Below are 13509 nucleotides of genomic sequence, written 5' to 3'. Positions count from 1 at the left end.
AGCCAGGGTTTGTCTGGCCCGTCTTTCTCAGCTATTCCCGAAGCCCCCACTTTGCTCTGCCAAGGCAAACGTGTAAGGGATCCAACAGGAAGCCTTCCCTGCACTGTTTTTCCGATGCGTCAGCTCCTGCTGCTCTGCGAGAATTCGAGGCTTTGGTAGGACACTGCTAGACCGCTGGCACGCGGCAGACGGCGTGGTCCAGAGCTCTCTGTATTCAGTGTTATTTTTACATTAAGTTAAAACAAGAAAACCTGGGCTCACCTGCTGCTGCTTCCCAATAAACATTTTGGCGTGGAAACGTATGTCCCTAGCATCCATTTCCCAGGCGAGTGAGGCAGGCGATGAAATATCAAAGCAGCTGCTGCAAGAATCCCACGATAGTGCAGAAGGTGCAGACTGCTGCATCACACGAACAATTTTGCTGCTTACATCCACGTTGCAATGAGCCAGAAGGCTGACTTGCTTTGAGGTCTTTTTTTTTTTTTTTTTTTTTTTAAGCTACTGTTCCCAAAGTACTAGCAAAGAACAAGCAGAGGTAAACATTTCTGACAGGAATGCCTAAGAGAGCAGGGCCTTCATGATGCATACCATTGCACCACAGGTATTTCCTGGCTCATATACCAGGCCTTCAGTTCAAATAAAGTAGCTACAGAGCTTTAGCTGGTACTAGCAGCTCTAGTTTCACCACTTAATGCTACTGCTTATATCACAGCAGGAACCCTTCTACATTAGTCCAGTGACTCACAGCTATACCAGCATCAGTTCTGCTTAAATACATAACCAGATAGTTTGCCATTCCAACTCAAATATCTTTATTTCTGTGCTGTTAGCTTCACCTGTCCTCATAGAGGACAGAGTGCAGGAGGTAAGTGAACTTTTCCAGCCAAGCTGTCAGTTACAGTTGGGGGCCAGTAGAAAGAACCAAGTCCACAAGGAGTCATTTCTGTTATTTTCCAAAATCCCACGGTATGAAGGAGGTCTGAGGTGTCTTTGCTAACCCAGAAAGAAGTTGTGACTTCAAAAATCAAGTGTTAACTTTCAGGACGAGAGGACGTCTTGGCAGCTAACGGTCCAAAGAAGGCTTAAGAGACTTCTCTTCACTACTGCTATCTCAACCACGTGTGGAGCCCTAACATAGCACACAAAGCTCTTCCTGCAGTCCACTCTCAACAGCACCTGTACTCTGGCCCCAGAAACGCACTCAAACAATATCACTCTGGACTTGGAGAGGAAAGGAAGGGCTTGGATTAGAAGAAAAAAAAAAGAAAGAAAAAAAAAAGCCCTAGAAGAGAGTGACACAAAGAACAAAAAGCAGGAGAAGCTATGAAAAATATGTTGAGATGGCCAAGAAAAGTCACATCAAAGTATATTTAAAAACCAGAAATTCCAATCTGCATGGAACTTAAAACTCCTTTCCCCACTTTTTCCTGCTCAATGAGTCTTTTCATCGTTCCAGGACATTGAACACTATAGGCAGCACCAGTTATGTCCTGAAAACGGTAGAATCTTCTGCAACTCATCTGAGCACTTTCACCATTTAGAAAAAAAAATAATATATACCTCAACAATTACCCCACCCTCCCTCTTTTTCATTCTAAAATGGGCAGGAGAATAGACTTCTGACACATCTGACTTTTCATTTTCAATTAAGTCCAGTTTTTCCAAACTAATATCCCTGCAATCCGTTGTACACCTTCTGCACTGATCCTTGCTTCAATAGCTGTTTGAGACCTGCAAAAGAAAAGAAAAGAGTTATAGCACTGCACAAATAGGACTCTGTATTCCCTGTTCCATCTACACCTACACATCTGACTTGAAATGCTAGTATCACGGTGCCTACAAGGTTCATCGCAGCTGAGCAAAGCCCTATAAAGCTCTGACAAACTAAGAGCTTTATTAAAAAGGTAGAGGTGCAGCACCTTTACTCCGGCTCATTCAACATTCCTAAAAGGACAAATAGCATCAAGGCTAGTAACACTGCAACAATGCTTTCATATAGTCAGGACCACAGAGAACCAATGGATCCAGGCAGAAAAACGTTTTGTTACAAGCTTGAAACTCAGTGCACCACCTCAAGATCTTCACAGCTAGGTGACAGATAAAACTGCTGCCCAGAGCCACTTCACTACTGAAGCTGAGAGCAATTTTGTCACTCAGAGTAAAACCAAGAGGAAATAGCTTTTGGTTATTTCCAGAGATTACTTCTAGTCTTGTGAAGATTGTCTCCTCACACTCCCTCTACAGTCAGGAGCGATCTGCTAGCACTAAGTTTGGAAGGGCTACGATGGGTTTCTCTAGAGTGCAAATTCAGAAGGAATCAATGCGAATGATCACAGAGCAGAAGTTTTCACACTGCTCTATTTGGTGCCTGCGGATGCTGTTGTCTGTTTTAAGTAGACCCTGAAGGCACGAAAGAGAAGCAAACATTAGTGGACTTCAGTAGGCTACACAAGGCTACAGTTCTAAAGCAACTGTAGGAGATTACATCACCAGGCTGGATCCAGCCTTTACAGATATCACCCCTCGGAACACAGAAAACCCAGCCATAAAACATTTTAAAGGTCTGAGTGTGCTGATGCCTGTCAGCACTGACTTATCAGAGCATGATAACGTAAGAGAACAAAAAAGTGATTCAGCCCCGAAACCATAACAGTCCACCTACTGGGGTCAGCAGGGAGAGACCGACAGACCTTTACTGCTACTTAAGGGTCAAGGCTGCACAACACTGACCAAGGGAGGAGACTGACAAGAATGTATGCATCACTCTGCTTTTCCAGAGATAGTTAGAGAGGACTCCCTCCTCAACGTCAGCCTGCAGGCACGCTGCCAGCACTCCCACGGCCCTGGCCCGCGCGCTCCTCTGGGCATGGCAGCATACCTCTACTCTGACCAACACCAGAAATGCAACTGACGGGCCTTGTACAGGCACGACCAAGGTTGCGAGATGGCAAAATTCCACACAAGGGGAATTTTAAAGTTAAAAAGTTAAGCCACATTGCTATTCCAATCTGTTACTGGATTCGCCCAAGCGTCGGCTTGGTGAGAACTAAGCATCCCGGCAGTTAGCTTGCCCCTCACCGTGACTTAGGGGGAAGAACATGCCTGTCCTCCAGGTTGTGACCACTACAGAAAGACTTAGCAGTCCTGCACTTGCTCCCATATTCTCCTGTCCTTCTCCCTGTGCAACCATATCAGGAATTGTTTGAAGAATCTGGGTACATAAACAAATCTTTTTCTGCTGGTCATTTCTGGCTGCCTCACTTACGTGTAGCAGTGATGTAAAGGAAGGGGTGAAACAAGTGACTGAAAATAGAGGCATAGAGAGGTTGGAGAGAAGATGGGATCAGCATCCTGCCTCAGATCAACTTGCTTCACTGTGTAACTGAAGCTAGTTATGTGGGGAAGGAGGGCTGGATGCAGATTAGACTGCCAAGAAAAATGCAGCAATGGTTGTCATCTTCCAGCAAGGTATGCAGGCAAAGAGAGGCAGGATCATTTAAAAATAAAAAGATTACCCATAAAGAAAAGCTAGACTTTGGGGCATACAAGTCCTTCTTCAGGAGACCGAACTAAATGATAATATACCTCCCTCCAAACCTTTTCTTGCTTTTCTACTCTCACGACTATTCTGGCTACAAACACTGCTGTCTTAAAAGACTGGTATTTTGATGCCTAAGTTAAGGCCACAGTAACCCTGTTAAAATACTGGAAAACTGTCCTGGAAGTAAAGATTGGAACAGAGATTGCTTTCTGCCAGAGAAGGAGAGGCTGCTGTACTATTCATGTCTCCCTCTCGCTTGTTCTTGCCCAGAGAATCTTGAATTCTTCCCTGCTTCCTCAAACATCCTCCACAGGAGGGTAAAAGTGCACCCACTATAGAAAAGGTGCTAATCTCTAAGGAAAGGTCATTCTCCAGGGAAGCGGAAGGTAAGTTCACTTCCCCTCCACAGCCAGAGGAGACTCAAAGCCACTTCCTGGCTAATGTGTAAGAGGATGTGCCTTCCAGCTATCAAGTTCTTTTAAAAGGAAGGACATAGCTGGAGAAAGGTGTGCTCCAGCAGCCCTGAATACGGGATCAAGCAACATTCCAATCATTTCCATGCCTCTTGTTTCCTGCTAGCTAGTTCTAGGTAACTACATGCTGGCCTGAAGGATAGCCTCATTAGCTAACGGGGTATTTTGATACATTTCTGGTGCCCCAACTTCAGCTTTCTGGATTTGGTTCTGACAGCCAGGAATCCTGAGGTTTGGTGATACCACACCTAACATGTTTACTGGAGCCAACTTTGAGATTTCTTTTTATGCTGCCAACAGATGACAAGTTACAGCACAACCTGCACACTTCACTGCCTGCTGTTACTCTCTGAATACTCTAGAGTTAAAGCACAGGATTGAAACCTCCAAGTACAACAAACAAACAGCAATCGAGAAGAACGAGACATAAGTCAAAGAAAAGAAAGTCACTTCTGATCAGCAGGCAACAAGTTCCCTGATGTCACACTAACAGGAAAGAGAACACATTGTTTCTCTGACTCCAGACTACAGGCTGACCAGAGTGGTGCTCTTGGAGTCAGTATCTCCTGAGTGCCCCAGAAACGGTACACATGGTTATGAGATAAGAAATTGGGACCTGTGCCAACAATAAGAAAGAAGGATGTTTTGAATTGAGGCCTACAGTCTTCTCTTGAATGTGTACACTGAGCTGCTGCCATGCAACTTGGCTAGAGCTATTCACTTAAACTCCTTAAATCCCTGGATGTTTGGAAATATGCTAGCATACAGAAACATATCTGACTGCTTACCCAGTCACCCTTCCCCTAAAACGGGTGGAATCACTTCAGGATTCAGATGTTCCATACCCTCTTAAACAGGCTCATGCTAGCACCATCACCTCCTTGTTTGTCGGGTATTTGCAGAGACATGCTAGCAGTGTTAATGGGAAAATGCAGGCTTCTGTCACTGCTTTTTGCCCACAGTCTCTTCACAAACTGCCAAGAGCAACAGATGTATGGATGTCATATGGAATTGAGAGAAGCTGCCTTAAAGTTTGGAGAATGGCAGCGGAACCTGGTAGCAGGAGACCCTGCACCGATGTGGTCACTGTTCTCATTAGTTTTCACTGAGCACAATAGCTGCCAACTGTGGCTAATAGGGTGGACAAATTCCCTCAAGGGGGGACAAGAGGAGTTGTATATCTTTACAAATCAGTATTATGCTCAGTGTTGCACAGCTGACAGTGCACAAGTTGACTAACAACACTTGACTGCTATGACAGCATATTCTGAAAATGCAAAGCAGCACTGTGTCAGAGCAGCAGAACTGCTTACCTGTGCTGGAGCCCTGGGCAAGCAGTACACTTGGCAAGTTCTCAATGCAAGCAGAAAAGCACTGAGGCCAAAACACAAAATAGGCTCACACAAAGCATAGTTCAGAGGCACAGACCTTGCAGCCTGAACAGCCACAGAACTGTGGCCCAAAGATCTACAGAAGATCAGGAAACCCTGAAGCTTCAGGTAAGGGAGAGGGTTCCCCTTATGAACTGAGCTCCAAGTGGTAGTTAGCAGAGTGTTGCCAAGGCAGCAGTAACATGCTGTGGCACCAAGACAACTCCACTCAGGGCTTGGCTTCCCTCTACAAACTTGAGAGGTCTAGGAGAGCTGCACATTTGCTTCCTTCCACCAGGACAGCTGTCAGAACCCAGGAAATGGCACCTTCACAACAAGAAAATACAATGGTCTTGGCCAGCAGGAAGAAGTTCTGGAGAGAATCCTGGTCTGGCTCCAGAAGGGCCACACTGGTACGTGCCAGGAAGTCCTTTACTCCATAGCAGAGGATGGCTCCCTTGATGCCTACTCTGATGCCTTGAGTACTTCAGCATAACCTATTGCAGAGGCTACTGAAGCAAAGAGGAATTTCCAGCCATGACACAAAGCTGAGAGTAAAGGATTTACTCTCCTGCCAGTTCTAAGATGTTTACAGGGCTCATGCACGAGCTTCCACCTGAGGGCTAGAGCCAGGCAGCAGATCTCCCCTACCAAACAAGTCTACACATCTGCACCGCCTCCACCTTCCCAAAGTGCTACTGAAGAGAAATGTAGAAGAAGGACTGTTCCTCCCTAATGTTGCATTGCTCTGTTTACCTGTAATAGTAGACATTTTTCACAAATCTTGCCTCCAGAAGAGCAGAAGCTTGGGCTGGAAAAGAGCTCAGGATCCCATTCTAGCAAAGGCAAAGCAGGTGGGGGATAACCCCCACCAAGTCCTTCAATTCAAACAGATGGCCAGCTACAAAGGACCTGAAGGCTTGCCAAATACTACATCCCAGCAGTGACACATCCAACCTAATCTGGTTCCCTACAGCTTCAGCAGCCAAGATTGCTCACTTGCTTCAAAAAAAGCAAGTTACTCACAGGGCACTGGGCCAACTCCATTATGCTGTATGATGGGTACGTGGACAGGAGAGCCCTTCCTGACCACTACAAACTACTGGTTGTGTTATGCCCACTTATCGGCTTTGGCAAGAGATCTGTGCAGCCCATGGCCATGACAGTTTTAAAGCACACACCTTCCCGCTGTTCATTTGTCAGTTGCTCTTTGGGAAATTCCACATCAAATGTTATTATTAGTGAGCCTTTGATGTTATTGTTATCAAAATTTGGAAGACCCTCTCCTTTCTTCCACAGCTTGGCCCCAGGTTTTGTAATTTTATCCCGAGCGACATGAACCTGGAGACAAGAGAATTTTCAAAACATTAATAATATTCTGTGCACATACCCCAGAACCCCAAAAGCCATTTTCCAACCCACTGAAAAGCCACAAATGGTACCAATTTCTTGCCAAAGTCAGCAATATTCACAAGGGTCCAGGCAGTATTGCAGCTAGGACATATAACAGTCCTCACAATATCCAGAACATGTAATAGCTGCTTTAACAGCCTGGACCTGCATTGTGCTCCCCATTGTAATGGGGGCATTTTGTGTCTCTGAGAATTGCTCTAGCGGCTACAGTCTGTAGCTGAGGAGATACCAAATACAACCAGCAGCTACAGACAGCCCTGTACAGAGTAGCCCAGCCTACAAGAAACCTGAAGCTAAGGTTTGTTTGCAGACAGCAGGAAAGCAAACTGTTGCCTTACCTTGTGCCCATCCAAGTGGGCAATATCCATTTCAAAGCCTGTAAGTGCCTCGACCAGCGAGACCGTAACATTTGTATACAAGTCATCCCCTCTTCTTTCAAAGACTGGATGCCTGTGAAAAAGAGAAATTGGAACTTCTTTCTCTTAGGAGAAAGGGGTCCTCTGGCTTCTCTCCCTCATCCCCCCCCCCGTTCTGTTTGGGAAAGAGTTCAGAGAATTCACACACATCACACAAAGGAAATGATGAATGAATGAAATTCAGCATCAGTTTCCTGATTAAAATACATAGTACTAATAACCTTTCTATTTCTAGTGCAATGGGCGCTAAGGCGTTGTCAAGAAGTTGTAAGGAAATGTACTACTAAGAAAACTGTGAGTCACACAATGGGGAGAGATAGCAAGTTTATGGAAGGAAAAAAAGAAGATATTTCATGACTCATGTAGGAGCTAAAACAAACAAACAAACAAAAAAACTTACTGCAGAATTCAGGCCAAGCAAGAAGTGAAATAACTTCAAAGAATTTTAACAGTGGCGAGTTCAGCTGCTCGAGCATATTTGAGGTTAAACATTCTGCACAGCTCCAAGTAGCAGATCACCAGCCACATCAAATCCACAGAGGGGCAAGCTACATGCTAGCAAAGCAGGCAATACCAACCAGAAAAATGCTTGTAAGCTTTGTTTATAACAACTGAAGTGGTTTAACTAGGCAGGTTACTTACTTAAGAACTTTTATTCGGAAGCGCAAATCACCTGGCTCTCCATCCACATGGGGTTCACCTGTAAAGTAAGAAAAGCTATACTAGAAGGAGGTAGATACTAACAGCTGAAGAAACAAATAACCATGTGGATCCATCCTTCACAAAGTTACACCCCCCCCCCCAAAAAAAAAAAAAAAAAACCCACACACAAGTTCCTCCTTACATGGCTAAAACCTTGCTGCTATGTATTTCCTAACAAATAACCTAGGATTTTCAGAGTATTGCCTCAATGAATTTGTATCTCTCTGCTCTTCAGAAAGACTTACTCACATGTTAATGAGGCCTGTCTTTTACAGGTTAAAGGATTTCATCTGCTTGAACAGAGGGAATTCCCAAACACACTGAAGCCTAGAGCAGATAATCCTATAGGTTTTTTGAAACACCAAGATGCATGTGTGCACGCCTGCAGTAGTGGCGAAAGGAGTGTATCTTGAAGCACAGCACTACTGAGGCTTAGCAAAGAATGTGCTCCTGGACTTCAGCAGCATACACAAGATATAGCATTTAGTTCTGATCATTCTCCAGAGCAGAGCTTGGACACCGTCATGAAGACCAGCTGTACATGGCAGAAATGGAACAAATCATTAAAGCTGATCAGTGTGGCAGTGCCCATATACATACCTTCACCAATGAAGGGATACTCCATACCATCCCTCACACCTGGCTCTATCTCCACTTCTAGTGTTCGCTCTTCATTCACGAGCCTGTTAAGGGGAAGAGCAGGTAAACAGTTGTGCTGTGTTAGCAGCAGCAGGTGGTAGCAGCTACTTATTTTACTGGTGTAATAAGAACATCGCGCCAAGTTAACACACATTCTCTCCTTTCCTCACATCAGGACTGGCGGGCAAGCAGTGCTGCCTTTCTTGTATGCTAATACCTAGCTCAGAAGGCAAAGTTAATGACCAGCATCTGGATACATGACTATGACACGGTACTCTCTGCCCAGTTCTTCGCAATTGGAAACCGTGGGCTTGTCCAACCTTGCTTCTGGTTATGCAGATTTAGTGGTGGAACTTATGCCAAGATGTGATTGTTCAGGGAATAAAGAACAAAGAATAAACTGAGAAGCACTTCACCTATTAGAGTTGGTCACTCCTGCTGTAAGAGCAAAGATTCCAAGAATTTCCTCCTTGGAAACAAGAACCTTGTGGGAAGCTTCTTCAAACTACTCGTGATCTACCAATAGCGCAGGCACTTCCCCCACCTAGTGGCCGATTTCGATTAAACATTTATGCTGCACTAAGGAGCATAAAACCTCATACTCACTTGACATTGGGACATTCATCACAAACAACTTCTTGAGTCATCTGGAAACGTCCAGGGCCCAACTGGGTGGTCCTCATCTCCTGCCGGCAATTGCATTTCCGTTTGCCAGGTGCCTGTCTTGCCACTGGCTTGTTTCTGACAACCTGTATGAAACAAAGAGCTTCATCACACAAGCACACAGGCCAATATTCCCAAGTCAAAAAGGGTTGAATTTCTCTAATGAGATAATACGATATTATATTTGATACCTGAACATTATTTTTCTTTTGGCATGTTCTCTGCTGCCTTCACAGTAACTGCATGAGATTGTGCCAAGGCATCCCTGATAAGAGTTTTCAGCTCACCCCTCTTGCCAATCACACACTGAAACACTAAGATATCGGAAAACTGTCTCTGACAGTATAGGTGCTTTCTTTTTCTTCTTTTGCCTGCACACTTCTCTAAATAGGACATGTAATCCTAGGCTAAAACATCTGACACTTTTGATCACAAATTCCCTCATTCCAGTCTGAGGAAGTCACTCTGGGCTACTCATTTGCTCAAGACACTTGCACAAACTCAAATCAACAAGAATTCTAACAAGTAGAATACAGAAATTGCCAGCAACACAAGTATGGCTTACAAAAAGAAAGAGTACCACCCCATCCATTTGCTAGGAATGTAATCCAGAAAGTTGTATTTAAATATTTGACCATATAAAGAGGACATTAAAACCCACAACATTGTGTTTTCAGCCTTTCTTGTAAAAGCAAGAATTAAGCTATGTGCTTGCAGTCTATGAATGGGGCTCAAATACCATCAAATAAAGAGGCAGACCAGTAGTTTCCTCCCCCTCCAACTAGGCTACTGCAAAGAGGAAGTAACTAAGCACTGGCAACTGATAAGTTATAGTTATTATCACAAGAAGCATCTTGTGATAACAGGCACATAGGCAAACTTCAGATATCAAAGAAGAATTGTTTCTTCAGTTAAGTACTAGCACATACTCTCACAACATCCTCCGCTCTCATTACCAGGTACTCAAAACGATAAGCATCTCTTAGTTCCAATTTTTGCAGAAAAAAAATCATTCCCATCAGTGGCTAGGCTAGCAACTCTCAAACTTAAGAACACACTGGGGAGACTAACAGACAAGCAAGCAAACTTACTTCCACAAAGTTTCCTGAATAAACCTCCTCCAGTGTAACTTCCAGGTCCACAATAATGTCACTCCCTCGGGGAATGTTCCTGTCTTGTTGGCGAGGATTCCCTCCAAACATGAATCCAAAGTCCCCAAAAAAGCTATAGATTAAAACACATCTGTTAGTTTAGAAAGAAATTCTAACCAGACAATGCTTTGCTAAACGCAGCTACTCAAGGCAGCAGCAATGGGCTGCCTGGCAACTGCTCCTAGCCCTCTGTAAAACAGTATAGTATGTAAATACGGCACTTATAGTATGTAAATATGGCAAATCCAGATACTTCTGCTTGCTCCTCCAGAACACAAGCTAACCTTCAAACTAAACAGTCACTTTGCAAGAGAATTCTCTACTTTAAGGAAACAAGTGTTAGACTGAGGCTTGCATATTAGCATCTCAAAACCTGGCCACTGCCCAAAGGAAGTCCTCTGTCACTGAAGACTAATGCTAGCAGTTTTCTTTGTGGAGTTTGAGGACAAGTGTGATGAGGAAACAACTTCATAGCAAGCCTGAATGCTCTTTGTCAACACAGACCAGTGGACAGTGGTGGTTCTCACCCAGAAGGATTACATGAAAAAAGCACCTTAATGAATTGTGTTAGCAAATTTGCTCCTAGCGGAAACAAATGGACCTCAAACTAAGCAACATGTAGGTGCCTTCAGATTCTAATGACAATAACTCTACAGGTGCTCTACTGTATAAGTCAGTACAGCATTACTTTGTAAAAGAGAAAGGAACGCCAAAGTACACTCATGACCTGTGACAACAGGTTATACCTCAATAATGTAACAGAGAACACAAGAAAGATCTACATGTTTAGTGCAAGACCTTACACATTGCTCACATCAGCAATTGTGTTTGCAAAGTAGCAGCCATATGCGGGGGAACAGAACACTGGCTCCTATGCACTACTCTTGGAGAAAGGACCACCACAAGATACACATGTACAGTGGACATCCTCCTGTACTGTTTTTGTTTGTGTATCTTCAAGAACCCAGCTGTCACTAGGCACATCATTGCCTTCATCTCCCTCCTGAACAGGAAAAAGGAGAAGATCAAAGACCTTAACATACTATTAGAACTCTGATTATAGAATAGCCTTAAGGGACAAAGCCTCCTTACTGTGAGAAGATGTCTCCATGGGAACTTTGGTGTCCATCCTTCAATCCCTCTTCACCATAAGCATCATACTGCTTCCTCTTCTCCTCATCCGACAGCACCTGAGCAAAGGTAAGGCAAAGGGACAAGACACTGATCTATGGCTGAACTGGGTTATTTAAACAAGCCTTTTGAGATGAACCTTGCCAGTACTCTTAACTAAAGGACAAGCAGCAGAATATCATACTTTACAGAAGTGTCAGCTGGGAGTTGCTTGAAGTGGACTGGAAGGCTAAATATTTAGTAGGTAAAAGCTATGATTAGCTTATTAGAACAACAAAAGCAAAACACACAGAATACAAACAGCACAGAGTTTACCACAGTAACTTGAAAAAGAATCAAAAAGGACTAATGATTCAAGTCAGCTCTATGAAGCAGAACACTGTAGATAACACCATCCTTGCTCTTCAGGCGCACACAGAGTGCATATTTCCCTAAAGAGTATTTTATAAGTGTTAGCAATGATGGTAAGTTTGCCCACCGAGCTGAACCTGCCAAATACGGTAACCCTAGATGTCAAAAAGAGTTAGCAAGAAGCAACTTCAGCATTAGGGCAGAACCAAGTAGCCCAATATATGTACCATTTTTCAGTATTGGTCTTTGCTCTGCTCCCCTGATATCCAGAATTTTCTAGATTAGATTTGGTCTTCCTTCCCTTCTCTCCCTGACCTGCTGATTATATTTGAAAAGAATAAGATTGCCAGGTCAGCTTCCAGGAGGCTAGAGGAGTGGAAACAGGTGAAGAAGCAACTCTGCTGGCTAAAGGATGACGTAACGTAGTATTCTATAAGTTTTAGGTATTAATGTATTATTTGCATACTTTTATATCACAGAAACAAGAAAATTCCTTACTATAACAATTATTTTCCCAACTTTAATACACCTAGTAAAAGGCGAGCCAAAAACCTTTCGCCCCATGTGAGCCAAAATTACTCACAGCCCACCTATACATACAGATTGTTCTTATGCCAATGCTTTTAGCTGATGCAGCTCTTATTTCTTCCTCAATTTTCACCCCACACTGAACTATAAATAAATAACAAATAGCTTGAACTTTCTGCCTTTCTTTTCCTCTGGTTAAGTGAGCTTCGTCTTCCTCCAACAAAGTTCTGCAATCTCACAGGCAGTTTCTCTACCTTTGCTCTTCATTAGGTGCAGCGTCTGGCAGGATTTTGTAACAAGGGGAGCAGGAACTGCACTTGCACCTTACAGAAAGGCGCTGGCATTTCCAGGGAGCCCTCCTCGAGGGTGTAACACCTCGAGGGGGTTCCTTCTCGCCCCTGTGAATCCTGCAGCTTGCTTCGCCATGAAGCTCGGCGCGAGCCTCGGGAGGGTGCAGCGGGGCCTCCTGGCAGGGCAGCCCGGGCTCACCTCGTAGGCAGCCCCCAGGTCCTGGAACTTCTCCTGCGCCCGGGGGTCGTCGGGGTTCCTGTCGGGATGCAGCTGCAGCGCCAGTTTGCGGTAGGCCTTCTTGATGTCCTTGACGGAGGCGCCGCGGGCCACCCCCAGGATCTTGTAGAAGTCCCTCCTGCGGGGGCGGCGGCGCCGTCAGCACCGCGCCGCCCGGGAAGCCCCCCCCGCGGGGGGGTGGGGGGGGGAGGCGCATGCGCACGGAGCGGGGGGGGGGGCGCGTGCACGGGCCCGCGCGGCGGGTGGCGGGGGGAAGGGGGGGGGGCGCGAGCCGTGCGCTGAGGGGAGGCCTCGGCCCTCCCGCGCGGCGCCGGCGAACTCACCCGGCGGCGGCCTCGCCGCACACGCACAGCAGCAGGAGGCAGAGGCGGCCGAGCGAGGCGGGGGACATGGCAGCGCGGCCTGGCTCCGGGCGGGCCCGCCCGCGCCGCGCGCAGCCGCTGGGAGCGGGGGGAGGCGGCGCTCTCCGGCCGGGGCTCGCAGCACCGGAGCCGCCCGCCCCGGTCACCATAGGCATGAAGCAGAACCCGGCGGCGGCCGCTAGCCAATAGGAGCGCGGCACAGCGCCCCAACCCCGCGCGCCGCCAGCCTATCCGGCGCGCA

The 13509-nt window shown here is 45.7% G+C and overlaps 1 protein-coding gene across 1 annotated transcript; it reads right to left on the bottom strand.

Moving 5' to 3' along the window:
- Positions 1-788: 788 nt before the first annotated feature.
- DNAJB11 (DnaJ heat shock protein family (Hsp40) member B11) lies at positions 789-13368 on the bottom strand. The gene is made up of 10 exons (XM_062582614.1): positions 13230-13368; positions 12868-13024; positions 11461-11558; positions 10309-10441; positions 9161-9303; positions 8516-8598; positions 7856-7913; positions 7136-7247; positions 6566-6725; positions 789-1731 (listed from the first exon to the last, which is right to left on the bottom strand). Exons 1-10 carry the CDS (start codon positions 13295-13297, stop codon positions 1667-1669), a joined length of 1077 nt encoding a protein of 358 aa, XP_062438598.1. The 5' UTR covers positions 13298-13368; the 3' UTR covers positions 789-1666.
- Between the last annotated feature and the right edge of the window lie 141 nt (positions 13369-13509).

The sequence above is a fragment of the Rhea pennata genome, chromosome 9, assembly GCF_028389875.1.
Source record: "Rhea pennata isolate bPtePen1 chromosome 9, bPtePen1.pri, whole genome shotgun sequence".
NCBI lineage: Eukaryota > Metazoa > Chordata > Aves > Rheiformes > Rheidae > Rhea > Rhea pennata.
The sequence above is the reverse complement of the archived record's forward strand: the minus strand, read 5'-3'. Positions and strand labels throughout refer to the sequence as shown.